At 39.3% G+C, this 27,430-nt stretch overlaps 1 protein-coding gene across 1 annotated transcript in view; it reads left to right on the top strand.

Annotated features, from left to right (window-relative positions):
• Positions 1-5,730: 5,730 nt before the first annotated feature.
• Positions 5,731-27,430, top strand: part of LOC147331503 (neurexophilin-2-like) — a 48,713-nt gene continuing 27,013 nt past the window's right edge. Inside the window, exon 1 of the mRNA XM_086294361.1 lies at positions 5,731-6,170. Within this exon, the coding sequence (XP_086150487.1) occupies positions 6,117-6,170 (54 nt within the window). The 5' untranslated portion in view covers positions 5,731-6,116. The remainder of the gene's footprint in view (positions 6,171-27,430) is intronic.

The following is a 27,430-nucleotide window of genomic DNA, read 5'->3' as shown; positions in this document are numbered from 1 at the left end:
CATTCTCCTCTCAATTTCCCTTCCTGCAACAAAACATTTGAATGACAATGGCATAGTCCAAACACCAGCGACAGACACAGTGCTCCTGCTCTTCTCCTATGCCTCTCTCACCCTCTCTCCTTTCCACACGTTCTCCTTTCTGAAATCGATAGAAAGGAAAACAAAATGACAGGGTTTCATATCACTGCTGTGATACCCCGAGACTACACAGGGAAATGACTATTTCCACACACAAAAGGCTCCATTACTGCCAGGTGACCTCTCGTCATTGTGTTCCTTAACCTCCGAGTTAGACACCCCAGAATCGGCACGTCGGTGTGTGTGTTGGCAGGCGTGTTTGTGTGTGTTTATGTGTGACTGAGCGATGTAATTGTGTCTGTACCAGAGCTCCTCATGCAGTGAGGAGGAATTCATCCTGTCATTCATCCTCAGGTTTTTTTTCCTCACCCTCTTTTTGCTGTCATGTTTGCAATGACTGCGTGGCCTTCTATTTTTAGTCGTAAGACTTCCAGCTTTAAAAAAAAAGGTGCCAGAGGCAGTGCTAATTATATTTTCCTTTGTCCATTGAAACATAGGTGCAATTATTTAGGAAAAAAACATCCTATTGGTAGTTAAGACACTTTATTCTGTATATCCACAATGGACAAATTATTGAAGTGCTTCCACAACCCACTGCCTCTGTGTGCATTAACATATAAACAAGTAATCTTGGTATCTGTGAATACACACAAAGATTTAATAGATGTATTGTAACAATACTGATTAATTCTTTTGCAGCATATTTTTCTTTCTGTTCCCCACATTTATCCCCATTTCTTCCTCTGTTACGGCTTCGCTATCTTTGTTTTTCTTCGATTGTCCTCCAAGTCTAAGTGGATTTATAATGTACATTAAGGACAGTATTAGCATCCACCCACTGTATATTATACATTCATATTCACATTATGCATGTTTAAAGTTTAAAAAATTCAAATAGTAAGTCAGAGTATTTTCAAGTAATCCCTGTGGGCCAAAAGCTCAGGCTTTCTGCTTATAACTCTTGGTCTTAACGCATGATGTAAAAGCAGCTATCCCAAATATGGTAATCTCAAGTACACAGCTCTGCCTGAGATTACAGAAATCTCACCTACCTGTTGTTCATACCTCTGCATACGAGGGGCAGCCAATCAGAAGAAAGTTGGCATTAAAACATGTTGGAGGAGAGCTCAAACCAGTCTGTTTTTCACACTAAAGATTATTAGAATGATCGTAAACTGTGAATCATAAAAAGCTATATTAGAATAGAATTTTCGGGAGAGCGTGAGGTCGCTGCGTCTACACGCGCCGCCATTTTCAAAGTCATTTTTTATATATTTTTTATATTCATTACGTGACGTAGATTTCCTGGAAATTGTAACTACCCATCGGGGTTGCAGTGGCTGAGGAGATACCACAGGAAGATTTCTGCCAGATTGGGTTCCACCTTCTAGGTTCCCACTCTAATGGAGATTGTTGATAATGGAGATGTCATGCACCAAGCTGCTGAAAGACTCAGTGTCAATAATAATACATGTGTTGTCAATTTGCTCATCAGAATTATCATGTTCTCAGTAAAAGAAATAACTGCAACACATTCATTGTTTAGAAACAGTTATTTCTCACGAAACTAGTGTCCCGTGGTGTTTGGAGCCAAAGCAAATAAGTGTAATTTCTCTGAAACAGGGGTGTCAGTAATGAGGTGAGGTAAAATACATTGTAGGCAATTCAACTGAGCCTGGTATTCTGATTAGAATTGGTTTAAAGCCCCAAAGAGGATTAAAAGCACTCCATATAAACACCTCAATCAGGCCAAAATCGACCAAGCAGATTCAGAGAGGTGAAATAAACATTTTCATAAACAATTTTCCAAAAATGGCAGCTTCAAAGTTGAACCGGTGCTTTGCAAAGAGCAAACTCTTAAAGACTGGAGAACAACACATGATGGTAGCTACTGTGCTGAAGAGACGATAGATAACCATAATCAGGTAGCTGATAGCTGTTAAAGACAAATGAATGACATTTTCATCACTATTTTGCATGTCACACTGTTACGATTAAATGTGCCGGATCACCTGTTTAAATGTAAACAGAATCTTCAATCAGAGGATTATAAATCAGAAGGAAAAATGATGTATGTGCGTTCACACTGTGTGCGTACTAGTACACTGTCTCTTTTCATGACAAAGGAAATCCCATCCAGCCATTGATTCATCATCCATCATCCATCCATTTTCTTGTGCTCATTAAATGCTAAAAAAAAGTCTAATAAGAGCAAATAAGTAACATGCAATACATTAATCCAGTGTACACTTTAACACATGAATTTACCCATTCTACAACAAGATTCCCTCTAATATAAATCCAGCTTTTTTTTCTTAGCTTCATCCCTTCCTCTTCCTTGAGATATTGCATCCTTCCTTCCCACCCTCTGCTCCTCCTCCTCCCTGTTGTCCATCTTTCCCTCTGTCCCTTTTCCCCACCACTGCCTATTCTTCTTGGCCTTCCACTTCTGCTTTTCCTTGGCTTCTAATCCTGCTTCCACTACCTGCTTTCTCCTCCTCCGTCATACTCGCACCATTGTCCTCCTCTCTTATCCCTCTTTACCACCTTCTCTCATCCTCCACCTGGCTTAAGCTCAATCCATCAAAGAGCTTTAACGATAAAACGTGACCATTTTCCTACTCTTAAGTCTTCACTGTAATCTGTTTTCTTTAATGATACGTGTTTGTTAATTTGTTTGCGAACGCGGCGATGATAAACACGAGCAGCCTTTAAGTGTGCAGTTTTAGAAATGATGAAACTTTCTCCTGACATCTTGGGAGGCAAAAGAGGAATAATGATGCGGGGATGATATTTGTGAAAGTAGATGCACTCGGCTCTTGCTCGGAGCATGTTCATTCATTTACTATAACCATGCAGCGACTGAGTGACTCGGAATAGTAGTGTCGCTGCTAAGTGGAACAGAGAAGGGGAGCAGCTGGGCGAAATTCACCTGCCACTTCCAATGTGGATCAGAAATTGCACTCACACCAGCAAGTTCTTCTCCAGCAGTGGGAAGAAAAAAATTAAGGGAAACAGAAGGACAGAGCATGCTGTAGCCATACAAATCACAGACAGTAGATTGAATGGGGGCAGTGATGGAAATGGGAAATGGTCACATTCTTTGAGACCCGCTGTGTTTGATAGACAGCGTTTCATGGTCTGCTGAAGATGAAGCAATGGGTGTAACACACTGATTTACAGCAGCCGTAACACTGACAGAAGCCATAAGAGAAACTTAGTCTGCTGGAAGTAGTTTATTCTTTAAAATCGATGAATTACGAAGTAGAAGTGCAGTTTCATTATGTCCCAAATTGTTTAGCCAAACATCATGCAATATTTATTTGTATATTTTGAGAGAAATAAATGTTTTTACAATATATTTTATGAAAAAGTTAGTCAGGTTGGATGATCGGTGCCCAGCGTCCATAACTTTGACACTGACTTTGACTTTGTGCTTGCGTCCTCAGTGCCTGTGTGCACTTGGGTGCATGCAACAAAAACTTTGGTTTGAAAAAAGAATTTTCTATTCAGTTTGATACTACTAGAGAAAGCACACAGCAAGTGGTTGGATTTCCCAAAATGTACTGAAATTCTGAGTTTCCTAAATTCCAAAAACAAGCTGGATTTAGCTTCAGTTCCGCAGCAGATATTGTTTAAAGTAACAGTTGGCAGCAAAAACATGGAGATAAATCCACAATAAACATTTTATTGTAAAAATTACATTTCCAAACTGATATTGTTTTAAAATACTCTCAATTTACTGTGTTATGATATATTTAGCTGTAGATCACTGTAATTTTAAAGTGTCACTTCCCCTGGCATTATCTGTTGGTAACCCACAGATGACTGAACAAGATTTTTTAATAATAGAATATTTGGTCTTGATTTTTGTTCTAGTTTCCAGGATTGTACTGTTGAAATGATTAGCAGTCATTATAATCGTTGTGCCACTGCATTTCCTCATCACTGTTTGTGTCTTCTCAGCTGATTTCAGTGTTTGCCCCCAGTGTGCAGTGACGCTTTCCTTCGCAGGGAGGCAGTGCTGTGTTATTCACACATTGATGGGAGCTACAATCAGGCTGAAAAGAGCCTGCATCCCAAAGACTGACAACAGATTGCTAATGTACAATATATAAACTCACAGATAATCACAAAGCTCCAAATTTTTACAGAGCACCTCCTCTCCATCTGTGACCGACCAGCCCTACTTTGCAACCTCTGAGCCCATCAACATGGCTGCTGAAGCGGTCCCAGTAGCTGGCCTTGTCAGCACAAGACTAGAAGTATAATGGCATGCTACAGGTGAAATATGCTGTATCTGAAGAAGAAAGTAGTTGATCTGCAGACTTATATCCCCAGCTGTTGTTTCTCTTCATGTGCAGAAAATAAAATCTGCAATATTGCAGATGAGGAATGTGGAGAGAAGATCAGAGAAGAACATCAGTAATTTCTTTTGGGAGACACAGGGAAAAAGAAAAGTTGGTATACTGGATAAGAACCTCATAGTATAAATGTTGTAAATATTGGGTCAAGCTACTGACAGAAAAACAGGTTGAAAAACAACAAATCAGACACAGAAAAATAGACAGCTGGTCAGTCATTCAGACAGACAGTTATACAGGAGGGACATGCTTCATCATACGCCGACAGAAAGTCAAGACAGCCATTATGCTTATACTGAAGAGCCCGTCGCTCAGTCGCTGACAGCAGTATATAATGCCACGCAGACAGAAACAATTCAGCAGGCCAACACACTGATCTCTGCACAAACTTGCAAGACAGGCAAGTAAACACTGTGCATCCCAGATCAGCTCATTTTAAAGGTGGCACAATCAGGCAAGCGGCAGCTGGGACTGGCCATCAGGGAGAAATGTGGGGCCGCGCTGCCCCAATATATCCATGCAACATTAATATTTCAAAATTGTTTTTCTGGGAATTTATAGTCTGGCTAGCTTGGGTTGTTGCCCTCCATCACACACAGTCACCTAAATGTAGCAGTGGAGGTTTGAGATTTTTGTGTAAGATAATGATTGTTTAGCAGTCACAAAAAGGAGACAATGGCATACATTAGTGTTAGACAGTGTCTGTCTGTCTGTCTATCTATCTATTAAAATGCAAGTTGATTCCATCCATGTTAATAAATCCTGCATTACAGCCAAACAAACTAAGAACAAACTATATGAAGATGTCATATAGGAGGAAGTATCACACAAGACTTGTGCTAAAATTCCCTGCAATCTATGTGTTGATTAGTGTATAACATATCTCCTCAACTAACGTCAAAAACAAAAGCAGTCAAAGCAACGGGGGACGTTTTTTCAAACTGACTGATTTGTCCAACTAATGAGTCAAAAATATTCAATTTGCTGTCGCATATAACAAAGAAAGGGGAAAAACAACTTTGGAAACTTAAAAAAGAGACGTTACGCTTAAAAATCAGTCCAGTATAAATAAATATCCAACAAAAGCATCCTGTTTGACGAACAGAGCGTCAGATAGTGTCAGCAGTCACCTCTCGGTGTAAACACTGACTGGACAACATAATCTACATGCAGTTGTGGTCAGTGCGGTTTCCAATAAAGGAGAAGCAGCTGTGCGCCGTGACGCCCGCGCGAAAACAGGGAGAGAAAGACAGAGGGGGTGGGGGGAGGAGAAGGAGAGATAGGGCGCGCGACAGATCTCATCTCTCAAAATCAGCCAGTTAGTATCACAAAACACAAGAAGCGCAGGTGATCTTCAAACGTTCCGCTGTTTGCCTCCACCTTCCAAACTGACTTTCGCACCAAACTTCCGTCAGACGTCCAGCATGAGCGGAGGCAAACACCATGGATGTGCCACATGAGGCGGACCGGAGAAACTGAAACCACCGCTCAAAGTTTGTCTGTAGAAATCACTGTGACTCCGACTAAGCAAACAAACAACTTTATCCGTGTTTTTCTCAAAAACATCACTTGTCGCCTGCCACTTGGGATTGCTTGGATTCCGCGGTGTGTCTTTATATGTTCAGCTGGGGAGACGCGTAGCTTTTCGGCGTGGTCCGCTAAAAGGAAGGTGACATGCAGGTTCTCAGCTGGACCATAGTTCTCCTGAGCCAGTGGATCCTACGGAAGGTGAGTTAACTGTCATATCGAGAAAAGGGAATTAAATGTGTGTTGGTCCACGGAGATTTGGATGATTTCGTAGAGAATCGTCTTCCTTCTTCCTCTAGAGGTTTAGTTTCCTAGAGATCACTCACCTGAGAAAATGATGCAAGCAATAACCTTTTACTATTTCCTCGTAAGAAATCGCATTTTAACTGCGTAAATCCTCCAATTAGTCTAACTTGGCTTAAAGTTATATCTTCAAAACACCAGTTTAACCACGAAACAGACAACAACACGCCTGTTTGGAGGCTTAATTTTGCTTTATTTGACTGCAGAAAGGGTATGGTGACTTTTGCCCGTCTCCAAAAGGCGCAGATTTCTGCTGTCTGAGCATTTCCCCTATTAAGAAGCCCCCTCCTTATCTAGTTATCTATTTGTGCTCTTAGCAACTTCCTCTAATTTTCCTTCTGAAGTTAAACGCGCCCGTGGCTTCTTTTATTATCTCGTCATCGCTATGGCAAAGAGTTTGTGCGCCTAGTTTGGCTGCTGCAGCTGCTGCTGTGTGTGGATGAATATGCGCGTGCACGCACACGCGTGCTCAGTCGGCTGTGCACATTATATTAGAGTTTCTTCTTTTTTATTCTTTACACTGACTGTAATAATGCACAGACTTCCACACATGACAGAGTACAATACAGTACAACAGAATACAATAGAAGGCTGGCTGTCCCAGCAGATACACAGCATCTGTGCTCAGTGTGTCTTTGGCCTTAGCTAAATAAAAGAGAATAAAAACATGACCTTTCACCATATTCTTCCTCTTCTCCCTTTTCCGTACCTGTGACTCCTTCATCTTCCTCTTCATCTTTGCTCAATTTAGTTTTTCTCCAGTTTAGATCTCTTTATCACTATAATACGCCGTTTAATGCGTCTGCAAATAGAGTTTTGGGGGTTTTTTTAAAATAAAAAACTGTGAAACTGTTTAATAATTCTTGAATTTTGACAAAACATTTTAATTTGCTTTTTTTTTTTTTTAAAGTGAAGACTGTGAAGTCTTATTAACAAGCAAATGCTGCTTGATTTAAGTGACAAAGTGTATGAAAAGATGGCAGCTGGGCGAAAAACCTTGAGTTCCAACAGATTTGCCTCGTGGCCGACAATAACCAATATTCTCTCCAAGCAAAAAAACAAAAAGTGACTCAAAAATGACTTGTCTGTTTTGCAATTTTTTTAAAGACTTTTTGCTGCTGGCAGATTGGGGTTAGGTTGTATTGTGACAGGTAAAAGCCCCTGCACTTCTTTTGAAGATTGAATGCAAATCATTTCACCTGCCAAGTAGGACCGCTAAGGCTCATCGTGAGAGTGCCACTAGATTCAAGTATTAGGATTGACTTGGTAATAGATTGAATCAACCATGCTTTTCTGTAATGTGCCATTTGAAATTGTTGCGATAGAGATGAAGGAGGACAGAATCTTGTTTGTTTTCACCAACTATGCCGTGTAGATGATACAGTGATTTGGCTGGCATAATATGACAAGTTGCCTCCTTGGGAGCACTATTAGGTTGAGGGATTAAGGAGTGACGAGCTAAAGGAGGCAGTGAAGAAGTGAAGGCAGGTGAAAAATTGGGTAAACAGCGAGGAGGCATGAGGGAAAAGACAAGTCAGCAGAAGGAAAGAGAGGGCTACGCTAACCACACCTCTAACTTAATTTGACCACCTTTAATGGTCTATTAGAGTAACTTAAAGGGCTGTTTAAGTACACGTGTAAGTGCATAAGTGAGTTTGCAAGGGAAGACGGGGAGACAGAGCGAGAGAGAATCGGAATTCTCGCAGGGTACCTTAAACTCATTTTATGGTTTTTGACAGCATGTAAAATGTAAAACCTATTTTGTAGATCATTTCCATAATATCTTTAAAATGAATTTGCTTTAATGTATTTGAATGGGTGGTTTTCATATTCATGCAAAAAAAGAAGAAGAGAGAAACCTAATAAAACAGTTGCACTTCCTTCATAATATGTCCTCTGCTGCGATATTATAATTTTTTCCACCTTGTGCTTTGAAATGATAGCTACAGTAACAGTACTACAAAAGAAGAAAAGACGTGTGAAAAGCTTCTTTGCTGTTTTATGCTCCCTGTAGAAACAATAGCATTAGCCAGCATCTCAGCCTGACAAAATCCTCTTATCTCCCCCCATAAAACAACTAGCTATATACCCCAGGGATATTTCAGAAACTGAGTTGCTTTGATTTCATTATATATAGTCCTACTTCCTTTGCAATCATGTCTCATGTATTCTGCATAGCTTTGCGTTTCCATAGTCTCCGTAAACGTGTGTGAGAAATGCAGCCGAGTATGTTTCCATGCCTCAAGTGCGTGCCTACATATTATTCACTTATTCGCGCCATTGTGGGGGAAAAAATCTGGGCTATCAGAAACAGCAGGATCAGATGATTTTCCATCAGGGATTAAAGCAGGTGGTTGGTGGTTTCCTTCCCACTTGCTGTCTTTTTGCCCATCCTTCTGGCTGTCTGCGGATCATGTGAACTGTCAAGCAGACAGGAGCCACCACTGGCCTGTAATCTGCACAAATTATACTCTCCATTTACAAAGCGATTAGATATGTAATCTGATAAAACATGATGACTGAAGCAATCACATTACTGCTGTATGTGTTGCCTCTGAAATTATTCCCTGAGATCAAAGAATTAACCTACAAAAATAGCACAGATTCATACTGTATTTTAATTTTTTTAAATTTCAGTTCTAAGACAGTTTGCTTAACCCGTTTGTGCCCAGATTTTTTTCAGAGTTGTAAGGCATATCATTTTATCAGTTGAGTCCCTCTGAATCATGTTATGTATTTATTTTTTCCATTTTGTACTTTTTTTTGAAGAAAATAGCATTTTTATGACTGGCAACAATTGTTGCCAGTAGTCACACAGCTTGTCACTAGGTCAAATGTCACCTAATAATAATAATAGAGAAGTAATAATAATAATATAATAAGAACAAAATAATAATATAGTCATAATAAATAATAACAAAAAGGTGGAGCCTCAGGTTCCCCTGTATAAAATTCAAAACATCAAACAATTTGAACTGATTTCTTTATTCTCAATTTTTTTATACTCAAAAACTCAACAAACATTTTTTTCTTAGAACCTCTAAAAACATATATACATATATAACATATTTCTTCCCATACATTCCATCATCTTTCATGCATGTTCTACTCAGTGTGGTACTTCTTGAAGCACTCCACATGTAGTGGCACATCACACTTTCCACACGCAAATGATGTGCGTCCGCCGCAGTTCTTGCATCGCTTGTACCTGCTACCAGTGTTGCAGGGCCAGTGGTTCAAATTATCAAACCTGGTGGCATCAGTTATCGCCACCGCCATTGAAGATCTTCTGCCCTGCCTACTTGGCTTTGTTCCATGGCGCAGGAGGAGGGTCTGGGCCACCAGCCTCTGGAAGGAGAGGAGATCCTTCTCCCCGCTTTTCCAGGACCTAAATGAATGACAAAACAAGCATGATAGATGCATGAATGTGCATCGTTTCATCCTTTCTACAACGTCATGCCCCATATGTAGAATGTTCTGTAAAAGCAATATCACACTTGAGTTTGTGATGTTGGTCAGGATATCATCACTGTTGCTCTTGTCGACCGAAGAGCACTAGCGATGACCTCGAGTCAAACATCACCAACTCGATTGTGATATCACTAAATAACATACAGCCTTGTGTACCTGTAATAGCACCAGCTGTTCACCATGGCACTGTTCAGGGCCCAGCTGAAGCATGGCCACCACCACTTCTTGGACCGGATGTTGACTCTGTAGCGGCTGACAAACTGGTCATGCAGGTCCACTCCTCCCATGTGTGTGTTGTAGTCCTGGATACACTTGGGCTGTCTGACCTTGTCCATAGTCCGCTTCTGTTTATTCCATCTCTTCGCCTCAGTTTCGGTGAACTCCCTCTCCATGTTCGACACCACGGTGACCACGCTGTTGTCATTCCACCTTACAATCAGCTTCTCTGCCTCAACCAGATACTCAGCATCTCCTCTGGGTGTCTTCTTGAAGGTCTGGGGTGCTGTGAAGGGAACGTTATGGAGCTGAGTTTGTCGCATCGTGCCACAGCTGCCATAGCCTCTCAGGGTCATCTCATCCACCAGGGACAGGGTTGTGAAGAGGTTGTCGTGGTAAAACTTGACTCCAGGTGGCACTTCAGCTTTCTCTGCCAGGCCAAGAACCACACTTGGACCCTGACTCACTGAGGATGAGCACCCAGGATCATCATCGGGGGGATTTGGCAGCTGCATGTCCGAATTAGGTAGAAAGCCGTCACCTTTGAGTATTCTTGATGGGAGGCGGTTATGGTCACCAGTGGCCTCATCATCAGATTGGTCACTGTCACAGTCTGTGTCATGTGCGTGCATTTCTGACTCAGGCACAACTGTGATGTCCGCCACAGTTTCAGAGTCCTGCAGCATGGCCAGGATCTCTGCTACGGTGTACCTAAGGAAAGGACAACATACATGTTAGCTAGCAAGCGAATTTTAGCTAGCAAGAAAATGATGTATGGTAATGTATAAAAATCCTATACACAGAGGCCTTGAATACCTGTGAATTTATTTAGCTAGGAATTATTCTAAAAGGACTAAAATGAGCCATTGTACATCATTCTACAATTTTAAATAAGTAAATTAGGAGCAATCCTGCAGACAGTGTTTTCCTTTAGTTAGCGACATGCTATGTGCCCACTGGCAACTTTTGTTGCCACTCACAGAAATAAGCCCATGAACAAAAAAATATTTATCCTAGGTACAATTTTTTTGGGGAGGGTTACTCTAGAGACTTGAATGATTAAATAATTATAAATATGTTTGGGGGGAAAGTCATAAGAAATTTATGAAAATTACCTCTTTCCAGGATGATTTGCATCCGCCATGTCTTCAGCCAGAAAGAGCGGGAAGCAGATGATGTCATGCGATAGGAAGCACTTGGAAACGATTTTTTAAAAATCAAAACCTTTGTCTAAGTTGTCTACTAGCATATAAGTGGAAAAAGTTGCATTAGTACCTTTGAGATTTTTTATTGTGAGTCGAAAATGACAGTGATAAACTTTGGCAACAATTGTTGCCAGTGGGGCTAAACGGGTTAAGGTCAACCAATGATCCATTTTATTTAATTTGATTTCTCCTTCTTCGACAGCACCATGCCCCATTTTTGACAAACCATTACTTGTGAAATGAGTCATCCCTTGCTTGATGCAGTGAACACCTCAGGCTTTGTATTAGCCTTAAGGAGAGGGAATTTAAATGTGCGAAGATTGATGTAAAATAAAACATTACATAGATTCTGCTTTGCATAAAACCACAATCATCATTGTTTAGTTGTTGGAGTGCACGTAAGACAGTAAATGCAAGCTTGATTGTATTTTGATCATTGAATTATTGCACTGTTTTTAAAATTTTGCAGAGGTAAAGTTGGGTACTAACAACCTTAAAATCCCACTAGTGTTATGAAAACTCTAGATGATCCACTTATAACAAATGGAGGCAAGCAGCAGGCAGAAAATCACTATAATGGTGCCAAAATTAAATTACAAACAAAGTGTACAACCCTCTGTTTGGCAGACAGCTCAGATACATGTGGAGTTGCAAGAAAGGAAGCATTATGTGTGAAATTATTGATAAGGCAATGGTATTATTTTTAAGATGCATGGAAAGAGAAAGCCAGAACATGCTGCAGATTCTGGAAAGAGCTGCTGCTCTTCTCACGGCTGAACAGGCCTTTGCGGGTGTTTGCTTCTTTCCCTGTCAGAGCTTTCAGTTTCTGTTTGACATGCAGATAGAAAAGATGACCCTGGGTCAGGCTTTCAGTTACCTTTCATGCACTGTGAATTTATTTTTCCAAAGTTTTATGTAGTTTAATCCAATTTTCTTTATATAATGCAAAAATTATAACAACAGCTACCTCGACGTGCTTGCAACCTTTGAAGCCAAAGCATAACACAATCTTTAATATAATATTCAACTCTCAATGCTGATAATTATTAGTTATAGGGAAATGGATGCAAACTGCATTTCGTTGCCTTGTACCTGTGACATGTGCAATGACAATAAAGTTGAATTCTATTCTATTCTATTCTATTCTATTCTATTCTATTCTATTCTATATGTTCAGTTGCTTAAGTAAGAGTTGTAATACTGACAACAGTCATGCATGCATGTAATGAGCTTCAAATAAAGTATTCACTAAAAGTGCTCATAAAAACGAAAAAGGATCCCAATCTTTTTTATATTATTCTACTAGATTATTGTTGCGCATGCATTAGTATTTAAGCAGGATTTTACTTTTGGCCAAACCAGTTTAATCTATACAATCAGTTAGTTTAATCAGTATCAGTTAATCCTATCTTTATTAACTGATCAGTTGTAGCCTCCAACTTTAAAGTAACTACAGCTGTAAGTTATTTATAATCAAGCAAGTTGCAAAAAATGGAAATACTACAGTGCAAGTGAATCACAGAACAGCCCTGAAGTGAAAATACTCAGTTATATATCACTATCACAAGGGTTTATTTTCATGTAATTCTGATTTTACTTCACAATTTCTATTTTTGTGTTGCTTCATGTAATGGTAGTGTCATCACAGCTGGTGAATTTGCATTCAAACTTTGTAATACAAGATTTCTAAGACTTAATTAATTTTGCTGGTTCTATATTTTCTGCCAGTTTTAATTCTGAGGATAAAAGTATGGTCATGCTGCTAGTAGTTGATGCTATTTCTAAACGCTCTAAGTTACCCAAGAATAAAAACACCAGGGGGAACTGATCCAGGTGAATTTCCTTAAATTCATATATACAACAAAAGCACGGGTCTTAAAAAGCCCAGGTTTTGTGTAAGTGTGAAAAAATCTAGTATGGAAGCTGTTGTTGCTGTATATTGGGCTGTAAATGGCACGTCAGCTCATTTCCTTACTTCATTCTGCCAGTCTGAAGCAGAACATGCAAACAGACTTTTTCAGTTGAAGAGAAATATCAGGGAAGCAAAATTCAGGGTTCCCTTAAAGTTCTAAAAACTATTTTTAAATAAATTTTAAATATGAATATTTTGCATGTGTCAGTCCTCTTTTACATGTCCTGTTTTACACCTACTTAAAACCAAAGTATATTTGTGTTACTTTGTGAATTAAACACATTTTCAAAATTCACAGTTTTTTTTAATAGTTATTAAACTCTCACTCTGATTGACACCATCATAGTACAATCTGTTCAACGATCAGTAACAAGGTAAAAAGGTTTAGTCATTAAGAGTGAAAAACTGTGAATACGTTGGAGTGCTATTTGAATGAAACGTGAAACAATTTTCCTTTTTGTTTAGTTGTTGCTCATTTTTTCTATTGTAGGTGAAACATTAAAAAAATTTTGCCTCATCATTATCAGTAAAATGATCAGTACCATGCAGTCGTGTATCACTTTACTGCATTGATGGTGCTAATTCTGTTAGCACTGTTAGCTTTTCTCTGCAGAAAAGAGAGAGGAAGAAAATAATATAGCATGTAGGTATTGGTAATTAAATACAAATAAAGCTAAACTTTAATTATTAATAAAGTGGAACACATTTTCAGTCATATTTTAACAAACTGATAAGTTAATAAATAAAAAAACAATTAAAAACACATAAAATGAGCTGAAAAATGTACATTTTATATGCTGCATCTTGAACCAAATGCTGGCGTATTAGGCTGACCGGTTTCCTTAAAGCTAAAAATAACAGCAAAGTGAAAATCCAGAACCCATCACCTGAAATATTTGAACGTTTATAAGACTAATTCATGCTGATGCAGTGATGTTAGTTGGGCTGTTTGTGTGTTCTTGTATCAAATTGAGGGCTTGTGCAACAACTGCACGTGTAAACTCGCTAAAATCATCGGTTCACCCTTTTAACAGTACCATCCCCTGTAAAGGATCAGATGAAATTTAACTTAACTCTTAGTGTTTATTCCATGTCTGCTGTTTTCTATAAATATTCCAGAAAAACAAAATTTTAATTAAATTAACTAGGACAAGCTACTTATAGTAAGAAACAAAAGCAGTTTTGCATGAAATAAGCCAGTTTCTCTGTTGAATTTTGCAAACTAGCCCGCAGCTGTCAGAGGAGTCTTGCTTTGGTTTAGACTGACTGGGCTGTGAGTGCCAGATGGTGGGCTTTCACATTACTGCAAATAACACTGGCAATCGGTTGAAGCTTTTATGTTGGAAAGAAACACATGGAAATCAGAGCGGCAGAAGCAGACAACTTGAATAAATTCCCCTTTTCGTGTCTCGTCTGGTCTCTATTGGTGCTTCAGGAAGCTCAAGTTAATAGAAAATGGTAAACACAATGTCTTTTGTTTGGTAACAGTTTAAAGCATCATGGGAGATATGGCAAAATGTGTTTTCATTGGTTTAATGTTTGGTGATTCATCTTTACTGGCTCAATGAAACATATCTTACTGTGTTCCTGTGTCAATCTGAATTCAGCAAATGAGAGTTTAATAACTGAAAAAGGCTTTAGTGCTGCTGATTGCATGTACAATTTTCTCTTTCATAAAACACTAATGGGGAGTTTGGGGAGTTTATTCACTAATGATTCACATCATTCTTTTGTATATAACATCATAATCTGCAAATTAACACAGTTGTTAAAAATACTGTCCTTAAATTATAGAAACTGTGTTGTAGGGTGTATTTATGTAAAACACACACACACACACACACACACACACACACACACACACACACACACACACACACACACACACACACACACAAGACCATTCAGTTACTAGTAAAAAAAACATGAAGTTAAAATAGGTTGAAAAATGAAAATTAATAAAATGTTATTTATATTGCATATTTAAGGGAAAAATAGCAAAAATACTTTAAAACAAAGCTTAATAAGATGAGTTTTAGTTGGTTTTTAAATAGGCTGTCATTTTAAAATAAAATGCTATAGAGATGATTTTTGCTACCTCATAAATTTAATAGACACAGCAGGACACAAGCGGTTTTAATGTGTCAAATTACAAGTTCAGTGCAGTACATATACTTTACATATAGGTTAGACTGGCGCATCCATTGATTCAGAGTGGTATGTGTACTTGCATTCTAACTATATCCAAAATGAAGGTTGACATATAACATGGATTAGAGTAGCAAAGGCATTCCTTTATTCATTCAGACCCTGGTGAGACAAACACACAGCAAGCCAGTAAGTGTTCCAACCAACATGTCACAGTGTAAGCTTTAAAATTAGCACAAAACATCCCTGACCTGTTGCTGGAAAAGTGAGTTCTTGAGCTTCAGTGAAAACGCGGCCAAACAGAGAGAGGCAGAACACTGGGCTGCACATCAGACCATGCGACCCAGGTTTCACTGCCAGGATAATCTGGAAAAGAAGGCCTGTGGACAGCTGCTGCCTTAGCCTCAAGAGGGTCTCACGTCTCCCGGCCCAAGCTACCGTCCAGCCTCCGATGCTGATCTTTGTGTAACTGCCAGCTTGAGTGGTGGAGGATGTGGCAATAATGGAGATAGCTAGAGGTTTTTGGTATGAAACTGTGTTTCTTGTTCTATTTTCTGTCATTATCATTTTTGTTTTCTCACAGCCTTTTATAGTGGCTCAAAGTTTGTTTGGTCTGTATCTCTCGAGTGAAGGTGAGAAGGATGAGGGCAGAGCGGGCAAAGCACATATGGAGGTCCGGGTCAAGATAACCACACCTGAACTGTCTTGAACTGATCTCTAGGCACACTGCAGAACACACACTCACACAGCATTTTAATGCATCCCCGCCTATCTCAATGGAAGGTCTACCATTATTACAATAGTACTGTGTATGACTCACCAAGTCATATAGAGCAACAGTGGAAAATTGCTCCTCCAGAGGAGTTGGTTGGTAGCTTAGAAAAAGGGGGTGGGGGGTGGGGGTTCTGAGGAGCTGATAACATCAATTTGAAAATATGCCTCGTAATCTGTTGGCTGTAAATATGTGCAACACAGACGTGCATGCAAAGAATGGACCTGCGATAAAATGAATTATCCCCAAACACTCGCATTTACAGCTGAGAGATGAAATTAAGGAATGCAGGGAATAAGGCTTCGTGATTGTTCCGTGTTGTCATCACCAACGTGGGCTTACACAAAGCTTATTTATCACACAGCAATTACCACTGAGGTGTTACAGCTATGATGGCAGGGAGGAGAAAATGAACACTTAGCTGACGCCGATAAAGGGACACTACAGCTGGGTGTGTCGTGACCCTGTAACGCATCTGCCAAGAGGGCAGACATCCATCACTGCGTGGTGTCCTGACCAGAGGAGAAGGGCAGCTGGAACTCCATCACTTTATCCATCACCTCCTTTTTTTCTAATGGCAACTTTAATTCAGAGTGAGACCCAAACGTTTGAGTGCATTCTTTTAAATATTCAGGTTGATTTATTTAGGAGTTGCTTTTTTTCTGGTGCACTTTAAACATGCTGTCTGGTCAGGTATATATTCTAATTATTTCGCAGTTTAAAACATCTCCCAGTTTTATGACGGGTTATAAAGACAAAGTCTTTGTTTGTCTTGCTTGTTTTTAGCCATGCTAGCAGTCAATCCACCACTTTGCTGCAAACTAAAATATCTCAGCAACTATTAGATGGATTGCTATGACATTTCGTACAGACATTTGTGGTCCCGATAGGATGTATCTTAAAGACTTTGTTGATCCCCTGACCTTTCTTTAAGCACTGTCATGAGGCTGACATTTTCCTTTTTAATGCAATATCTCAACTATAGGATGGATTACCATGAAAGACACACACTAATATCATTATAAAGATGAAATATTATCACTTTGGTGACTATATAACGTCCTTTAAAGCTCCACATCAGGTCAATAAGTTATTTTGATCAACGCTTTGAATTATGACCAGGTGAAACTAGTCCCAACTGTGTCTTGTATTTATAGTGAGAAAAAGCATGTTGCTAATATTCTAACATGGAAATAGTCAATATTTTAGCTTTGAAGCATCATAATCTTATTGTTGTATTTTATAAGTTAAACCCATAGATACAAAAGATGGATTTAAATCGGAAACGTTCTTTTTAATGGTCAGCAGGGGGCGACTCTACTGGTTGCAAAAAGATGCTTGGTTGTAAAGAAAGCTACAGGAAAACGACCCTTAGTTCTTTCAGTCAATGACCTCACTAAACGCGTTGCTGATGAGTTTATCAGTGATTGATGCATATTTTTGTTTGTTTGCTGTAATGTATTCTGCTGTTGTTTTTCCTGAATCTCCGCTGGGGTTTAGTTGTTGTTGCCCTCTTTTGCGTGACTTAATAAAATAAAGCAGCAGAGGGAGATTCTAGGTGAAGTGGTCAGCCCTACTTTGGATTGGTCTACTCGCGTTGCTCCACTTTGAGAGGTCCCCAGCCATCTTTGTGATGTGAGCAGCGTGTTAATCTCTCTCTCCCTCGCTCTCTTTTTCCTGGCTGCAAGGAGCAGAGTCGAGCTTTGGAAATAGATCACATCAGAAGGGACGCTTGGCTCCTGATGATGGGCACTGTGTTTGTTTCATACATGCATGATGAGTAGCTCAGCTCTCGGCGGGGGCCACCAGTTATGGCATAACGCTCAGCTCCCCCTGGGAGAAAACACATGCTGTGCTTCATACTTTTGCTATTTGATACAGCAGTGTGTGTTCACGTGTGTTTACTGGTGCGAGAAACAACCATGTGAACTGAACCCGAGCTCACACGGAGCAGTGAGACAACACGCAGAATCTTAAGACGATGACAGATTGTGCAAGTGTGTGTGTGTCATTGTGTGGCGGTTTGCATGCACAATTTCCAACTACTTTTATTAATACACTAAACAAGCACTTTAGTGGGAACACCTGTGCTGCATTATGCAATGACAGTTTACAATCAGGTCTTATACATTTTCAGAAACGTGATAATTCTAGGTTGTGCTTATTATTAAGGTCATAAAGGGTGGACGTGGACTTTCATTGAAAAGTATTGCGTATAGTTTGCTCCTTTTGCAATCTCTTGTGAAGTGAACAAAATATCTATATAATGCAGCTGAGTGCTCGCAAAGTCTGCACCTTATTTTTCCACCTTTTTTTATACATGTGCAAAATATTTGTTTATGAATATCACGCACCTGTAGCAGTTAGGTGGTATGATTGAGCCCTGGGTATTCACAGCATCTTATGATTAATAGTAACACACCTGGGGGAGATATATAGAATAGGATTTTGTAATGAAATATTAAAGCGTAATCCAAGCGACACCAAATATCATAACTCATGGTGCAGATGGCAGAGAATGCTCAGGGTCAGCTCAGTGTGAGGACCCTGCCTCACATGAGACTGTGGAGGAGGGATTCGTTTTTTATCATTTTTTAATATCGCAAGCACAGCTTGTAATGCATTAATTCAGACAAGCATTGAATTTATTGGAGAAGGGAGGGAGGATGAGATGGGGGAAAAAGACATAGGTAACCCAGCTGGATTGGTGACTCTTTTGGTAAGCCTCAGTATGCATCGAGACTCACAGTATCTTAATAAATAAAAGATCACGCAGCGGACATATGAAGGGTTTCATGTTATGTTTTTTAAGCAGATGTGTAATAATATAGTCTTGTCATCTTGCATTCTTTTTTTAGTCTGTGCAGGATTTCAGAAGCTACACAGGATGTATTATTCGATACACTTTCACGTTTTTGTTTGTTTTTTGTTCTTTGGGGTTTTTATTTTTATTTGTTTCCTGCACATTGTTCTCCCATGTCAAAACTTTCTTTATATATTGTTCCCTGGACTCAAGCTTAATGGAGAGTGGTCAGGAGATTTCAGTGGAGAAGCGAGCACTCCGCAAAGACCATTTGGTCACAGATCCCTCGCGCCTCGCACAGTCCATTTCCCTGTCTTTCGCTCTGGCTGTCTTTCATCTTACAGCTCTCTCACCTGCACCTGTCAAAACCTTCACAATTGAGCTTCTATCTTCCACTTCATTGTGCCATTTCTCCTCTTGCAAGCTCTTTCCACTTCCTTGTCTTCCCTGCTCCAACACCTTGATACTGGTCATGCCCGGCCTGCGACTAATTTTCCCAGTGTGTCTGATTAAAACGTAGCCATGGAAGAAATAAAATATGTCGAGAGAATTTCATAGTTTTGGCTTCCAGGTTCTCGTGTTCTGATATTTTTGTGCTAGGGAGACAAAATTTGGCCTTTACTTTTTCCTTTTTCCTCTCCTGGTGGTTTTTGGCTTCAGTCACCACTTTTTTCTCTGTGTGTTTCTGGATCGAGACGTGGCAGTTCTTGCTGCTGAATTATATAAAATCTCTGCTTGGTTTTTAGTTAATTAGCCCGAGCAACGAAGAAGCAGGGGGCACGGGGAGATTGATGGCAAGAGGAAAGAAATGGTCTGTGTGGAGGCGGCGAGGGTAGACTTTCCCTCCTTTAACTTAGTCCAAGTTGGCCCAAAGGAGGCTGCTGTGGAGGGAGTCTAGGTCAGGGGTAAAGAAGGAGAGGAGTGAAGAGCAAACTGAACTTGAGGCTGTGTGGGCAGAAGGAAACATCAGAAAAACATCTCACATCTTAACTGCCCTCACAAAATTGTAATATACTCCTTATGCAGAGCTTAACTGTCAGCATGTGTTGGAGGACCTTGACATGCATTTTACCACTCTGTGCTTTTAATGCTATTATAGGTTCTGAACGAGAGAACGATGCATAATGTAGCTCTGAGTGAGGAAGTAACCTCGTAGAACCAGTCAGCACATATTGTTCTCATAAAGCTTGTGGTATGTTTGTTTTCGCTATTAGCTGGGGTGCAACATTTTCTTGGTAAGAATAAAATCCACTTTTAAAAATGCCTGAGAGGAGAAATGCCTGACACAGTAGGCTGCGATTATTTCTTCATTAATCTGAAGTTAATTGCAGACATCTTGAATTTGTGTATCTGGAATGATCGCTAGATTTTTTTTTCCAGGAAAAATTGCATGGGCATCAGATTTATAGTGCGTGCCTTTTGACTTCTTTAGCGGTTCCTACACATTTTCATCCCGGGCTGTAATATATTGCTGTCCTGTCCCCTCTGTTATGTGCAAAATGTCCTTTGGCATTGATGCTTAGACACACAGCCCACTGCAATATTAGTGGCCAGAGATAATGGTACTATTTTAGAGACCTGCAAAGTTCACCTTTGGATGTTGGAGGGAAGGTACTGGCATAAGTAGGAGGTTTGTCAACCAGGAAACAGATGTTTTTTATCATGTTTTAATGTGGTTTTTTTTTATTTATATATATATATATATTTAAAATTTTTACCTTCTAATGTCACTCCATTTTTTTTCCTTTGTGCTTTGGCTTCCATTTGCCGGTTAGTTTTAGGCACTAAGAACTAATTGGTTGGGTTTGAGAAAAAAACTGGACCTCTTATGAATAAATGAACCACGCCGGCAGCTTTGACAAAACTGCTTTACTTTACAGAATAACAATGGACTGGTATTTCTAAAGCAGGGGTATTCAATCTAATTTAAGTAGATCCAGTCAGAGAAAATTTTCTCAAACAAATGTCTGGAATATCATTCATGTCCTTTTATATTTATGTATATTTATATTTATATGTTTATCTCTATATTTATTTATCTTAATATTTATCTATCAATATCTCTTTTTCTACACTCAGTTTATATGAGTGTTTGATGTTTGTTGTATATTTGCTGCTATGACAACTCAGTTTCTCTCTGGGATTAATAAAGTTTCTCCGATTCCTATTCAGTGGCTCTTCTGTGTACATACATTACAATGACAACAATAAAGAAAAAGGAAAACACTGCACCAATTAAAATAACTCTACTGTAAATATGAAAAAAATAGAAATGTTCCGTCAAAATCAAATAATAGTTCTGTGTTTGTAAACGTGGGCCTCTGGGTACAGCTCTAAGTTCTAAGGTAATAAGAGATGTTATTTAAATTTTGCTGAGTCGTAAATGTTTTAGCAGATTATCTTTCATGTAAATCCTTTAAATCTTTGTGATGTTTAAAGGCTTATATAGGAAACTGTCCAGTCGTATTACACCAGACTACGCTGGTTGATAAGCACTTAAAATATCCATGCTTTACACTGTAATATTAAAAGCAACCTTTTGTATAACCACAAAAGGTCAGTATATTTAAACAAACATGGATAAAGCTCCTAATGGGAATAAATGTTCCAGGACAGTTATCAACTTGCAGGGAGACTGGTTTTTCATCATAATCAATTAGTTCCTACAAAATCACAATTGTTCCCCATCAGTAATCAAGTGTCTGAGCATATAAACTTACCAAACCTAACACATAAGTGATATATTAAGAATAACAGCAATGCTATTGTTGTCCACATTAGCTGTGCAACTTGCTAATGTGCTTTCCTGTTGTCATAGGAATGTTGCTATAAAAAAATGAACACACTTTATTTATGTTTAGCAGAGCTTTGACACTTTTGCTCACTTGTGCAGCCAGTAAGAGATAATTTGGTGCACTTGACTCATCAATGAGACATTGTGAAGTTAACCGAAGCAGCTCTAGGAAGTAGATATAAATACACATGCTTTGTTTTAGGCCAGCTTGGCAGGACTTATGCTAAATGTTTTACACGGTGACGTAGATAAGCAATGAGAGGAATCTCTGGCCTGCCAAAACGTTTACTGTAGGTGTTTTCTGTGGGAGAGAATAACTGCATGGACTTTGTGCTTTGTAACACTGCAGACATTTGACATGCTGAAACAGCTTGATATGTCTGCTTTAACACTAGAACCAATTAGGTGACAACAAACACATCAACACTTTAGATTTAGATTCAGTAGAGGGAACCTCAGATTCTGGCATTAATGGAAGCAAGTGGGACTGCAGCACCCATCACTCACAGCTGGAGCAAAACCACTCATAAAGAAAATCTCGTTTCTTCTGTTTCCTGATCAAAAAGGTGCAGATGGAACCAGTTTCCTAAAGCCTCAGTTCACTCTGCTCAGCAGATGTCACCCTCCCCTCAGCAAACACTTGGACAAACCCCAACCTGCTTGTAGCGACATGACCAGTCAGTGACAGTGACATAATATGGCACCTAGAGAACCAGACAGACAGAGAATGAGTTCTAGGAAGTGATAGAGAGACAAATGAAGAAACAGAATCATATGTCCCACCAGTGAGAGGCTGGGCATCTCTCTGCAGAGAGCTGTGCTTCAATAAGTTCAGCTGAGGAGAGCATGAACAATACGATGCAGCAACAACAAGGAGAACAACAGCAGGATGCTATCCCTGAAGGACCGAGCAGGAGATTGCTGACCATACTCTTCTTTCTCTGCCTCTGACTTTGGGAAAATAAGTTGCAAACAGCATAACCTTAAACTCCCAGTGCATGTCTGCTGTAGGGAAATATGTTGCATCATAGAATGCATGAAGTGCAACTGACTAGAGTTTAGGGATGAAAACACAGTCATGGGTGAGCTGAGCTAATATGCAAGTTCTTTGATGCAGCTGGTCCATCCTGTTTTCAGTGCAGGACTTTAGACTTTGGAATTCATATTTGCGTGGGTTCTCTCCGGGTACTCCGGCTTCCTCCCACTGTCCAAAGACATGCACTTAGTGGGGATAGGTTAATTGGTTAATCCAAATTGCCCATAGGTGTGAATGTGCGAGTGAGCGAGTGAATGTGAGCGCGAATGGTTGTCTGTCTCTGTGTGTTGGCTCTGCGACAGACTGGCGACCTGTCCAGGGTGTACTCCGCCTCTCGCCCTATGACAGCTGGGATAGACTCCAGCGCCCCCCGCGACCCTGAAAAGGATAAGCGGACGCGAATGGATGGATGAATTCATATTTATTTATTATTCATATTTATTAACTGAATAGCTGCCGACCTCCATCAGGTAGTCTACATAACAAATTATAAGACGACTGCATTTGCACAAAGAAAATTTCTCACATGAAATAGCAACCCATTTTTAAAAATAAGAAGATATAAATAGCTTTGAAAGCTTTGCTTAAACACCTCTGTTCAGCTCATTCATCACTGTTCATGAACAAGTTTTTTTTCTGGCCAATATAAACTCCTCGTGCCTTAAAATGGATTGGATGGCACTGCACACCTTTACCTTAAGCATGCACAGGTCTATGAACATTCATATTGTTCCCCACCCTTGTTTTCACCAACCATTCCACTGTAAAACACCCAGAAAGTGATACTGAAGAAGCATGCCAGTGTGTCAGACTGGAAATGTATTTAATGTAACCCTCTTTAACATGGTGAACACAGCAAAGTCACGTCCAGCTTGATAACACAAGTCTTCTGCTTGATTACATTTTCAAACAGCGAATGTTATTTTACTAGTCTTTAATCAACACTTCTGATCGACAGCTACACCCCACACGTTTTCAAGTTGTCTCTTTAGGTGTGTAATTAGCAAGATTTTTGAGATTTGAGTGGGTGAGATTGTGTGAGATTTGCCACTGTCGCCCTTGAGATCGGCGGTCCACACCAAAAGCGGTGTCACAGCTAGGGATGTTTCTGGCTACTGGCTGTTTAAACGAGAGAGACAAAATTAGGCTAGGCCTCGTCTGAAAGACAGAAACACCTCAGAAAACATTTAACACTGAGCACACTTCAAATGGACAATGTTCAACACTGGCCAGACAAATATTTAGGAGCTATATGAAATTGGTAATCATGCTACACGTTAATCAAGTGTTGCTGAAACATGCACAAACTTGCGCCATGTGTAACATTGCAAACACACGATGTCTGATTAGTTTGGCTAACGACAGCAACAGCATGGCCTTGGTTTCTGAGGGTGTTTTCACACCTGTAGGTTGTTTTCTTTGGTCCAAATCAGTTTAAGTGTTTGTAAACTTGTAGCTTTTCCTTGTGGTTTGGTTGTGAAGTGAAATCCAAGCGAACCAAACTGCGTCACTGCGGGAACGACAAAAGTAAATACACGAAGAAGCTGCTGTGTTCAAAGACTGTTCGAGAATCTACAGTCATATCACAGCTAGTTGTTAGCACATACAGACATCTATAGTGCCTTGCCACATTGACAATACGAAGCTAAAACGGCTATGTGACATTTTTAGCTCAAACTTACATTGTACGCCTGATTTGGTTCAGATTGAGGTCAATCATAGACCAGCGTAAGTCTAAGGTTGTTACACTATTAGAATTTCAAACTCAGTACCTATACTCGATACCATTTTCAATACCATTAAAAGACAATGGCAATACAAACAATAACATTAAGAACAAAACTACTTTTAACTTGTCTGAAGCAGGGCAATATTATAGATTAAGATAACTAAATAAGTGAATTTTTCCCAGAGATAGTGTTAAAATGCAATATTTGTAGGTTGACTGAGGGAGTGTTTTATACTACAGTTCATTGCTGATCAAACAGAGTTGGCAAGCTAAACGGCAACTGTTTTGTTTAATTGTTGGCAGAGTTTTCTCAACCTTAATCTGGAACGTAACACTTGTTAGAAACAAATGACTGGGCTCTTTAGTCAAACTAATGCTGTCTATTAACATTAAAGATGGGCAGGATGGATAATGTTCGCTATCTAGCTCCTGTATTAACAATATTCTTTTACTATTGGTCATTCGTGCTAGCTGCTACCTAAACAATAACTTAACAGATAGTGGATGTTGCTGGCATTAATGTGGTAGATGGGTTAATATTCATATTAACTCTTTAATACATAAACCAAACTCTCAAAATTCCTCATGAAATGTTGTTCGGGGTTCTGAATCTGCTCCAATTCATTTGTTATCCCGCTAGTGAGGGTTGTGTGAAGTTGTGCATCAGCTGGAGGAGGCATGTATTGTTGGCATCGATACTGTTACAATTTTTTAGTATCCATTAGTGAATATTTAAAAAAAAAATTGAAACCTTATTTAGGTCAGAGCAGCGCTGCATAAACATGCGGTCTCATGTATCCCTGCTGTCCTTTACCACTTCTCTTACCTCCTCCTCTCAACTTCGGTGTCATCCCAACTCTACTCGTTTTGTAGGTATTCATTTCCTTTACATTTTTTTCTCTGTCACTCTGTGCTAGGATGTTTTTGCACACTAGAGATAAGGAGGCCAGGGTGAACTCATGTCTTGCTACATCAGACACCAAAGTACTGTGAGGCCAGCAGTGTGCCCTGATGGCCTGCTGAACCACATAAATCACACGCATGCACACACAAGGACAGAAAGAAATTGATTAAAAAGATATCTGTGAGAGATTGGCTGCCCTGTTGCCTTGTAAAGCAAAGTGTACATTAAAAAAAAGAAAGGGAAAAAAAACATAGTATTTCATATACGTACCTGTGCAGTAGTCTGGTATCAAAAAGTGCTGTGTGAGACCTTGAATGAGTAAAACCCTGACTTCTGGAGCACCACAATTTACGATGGGGTTTAGTAGATGAACATCATTCTTATGATGAGGACTTAACCTTAAAGTAACATCAAAAATGACACATCCACAAATTTTGCTCTGGTGTAATTGTGCACCTCAAGGTTTATAACATCTAACAAAATCTCATCAGGCAAAGCAATTTCTGTTGAACTAGATGGACATTATTTGAAGATAGCAACATCCACTAAATAGAGATTAAAATGAGATTTACAAATGAATGCTGCTGATGAATGTTTTTGTGTAATTTCCTCGGATGTTTAATCCATGAGGTCAGTGCTTCTCGCTAGCCCCTGCTGCACCACCATTTCAATTGTATAAATCACATTCCTCCCCCATCTTTTTTCCATTTTTATACCAGATGCACTCCCAGGTCTAGTTATGATCTTTCACAGGGTGCGGCATTAAAATTTTATGCGTTCTTAAATAATCCGTGTGTTGTAGACCATGTTAACATTTTTCCGCAGCACCTAACTAAACACCTCTGCTGCCTTTACGCCGATTGCATGCACAGTGATTTCTATTTTTGCAAGAACTGATTTTCATCTGTGATAACAAATGTTCTTTGTTGAGATATCTACCCACCCTCCTATTTTCATTTAGAACGTCTGATGTAGCAAAGATTAGATTCTGTTGCCAAACGGTTTAGTTAATGATTTCATTCTTGTTTCTTTATTGAGATATCAGACCCCACTGTCTCCTTTCCATTCACATTTCCCGTGTTGCAGAGATTACATTCTGTTGCCAAATAATTTCATACTTGTTTTATAGATCAGATTGAATGTCATGTCAGATAAAGAGATGTCAATTCTTAAAGTCTTAGTATTGTATGTCCAACCAACATTGAATGTGTGCTGTGCTATTTATTCATATTTATATTTTCTTCCTTCTTTTACCACAAGCTAGGAAATTATTTGTCGTTCAGCTGATCAAATGAAAAGAGTTCCACTACTTTGGAGAAATCCATCTGATTAGAGTTAAAATAAGATGTGTTGATGCGTGGAAACATAAAAAACATAGAAATGGGTGAACCCCCGTTCATAATGTAATTTGTTAAATTGTTATGAAACTCTTCCCCAATAACCTACCTATTTGAGGGTTTTTTGTTTGTTTTTTTGTTTCAATATTTGCAAAAAGAATGTGTTTTATTTTGTTGGAAGCTTTTAAAATGAGTAGAGATGCTGTTAAATATCAACCTCCTCATTGCTTTATTCAAAGTCTCTGTGGTGCTGCTTAGATAAAATCCTCTGTATAAAAATTACTGGTTCTCAGTTGATCGGCAGTGACTCACTTTGCTGACGGTTTTATCTGTGATACGTGTCTTTAATTTAAATTCAGTCTTTTTCTCTGTATTCCTCATGACTGTACTTTGTTTTATTGATGCTATTTGCTTTGTGCCCTCCGAATGAGTCATGAAGAAATATACACTCACCTGCCACTTTATTAGGCACACCTGTTCAACCGCTCGTTAACAAAAATATCTAATCAGCTAATCACACCGCAGCAACTTAGTGAATTCGCAAATTGCCAAGACCCCTGCTGAAGTTCAAATTGAGCCTCAGAATGGGGAAAAAAGGTGATTTAAGTGACTCAGAACATGGTGCTGCTAGACAAGCTGGTCTGAATTCAGAAAATGTTGATTTTTCTAGGATTTTCTGGCACAATTTCTGTCAGCTAAGAACTGAAATCTGAGGCTACAGTTTGCACAGGTTCATTAAACTGGACAATAGAAGATTGGAAAAATGTTACTTGGTTTGGTAAGTCTCGATTTCTGCTGTGAGATTGGCCGTGTGGCATAAACCACATGACA

This window comes from Aulonocara sp. 'chitande type north' Nkhata Bay, linkage group LG5 (genome assembly GCF_057382095.1).
Source record: "Aulonocara sp. 'chitande type north' Nkhata Bay isolate Kocher_YH1m ecotype deep benthic linkage group LG5, A_spYH_male_GT1.1, whole genome shotgun sequence".
NCBI classification, from domain to species: Eukaryota; Metazoa; Chordata; class Actinopteri; order Cichliformes; family Cichlidae; genus Aulonocara; species Aulonocara sp. 'chitande type north' Nkhata Bay.
This window is presented reverse-complemented; position numbering and strand designations above follow the sequence as displayed.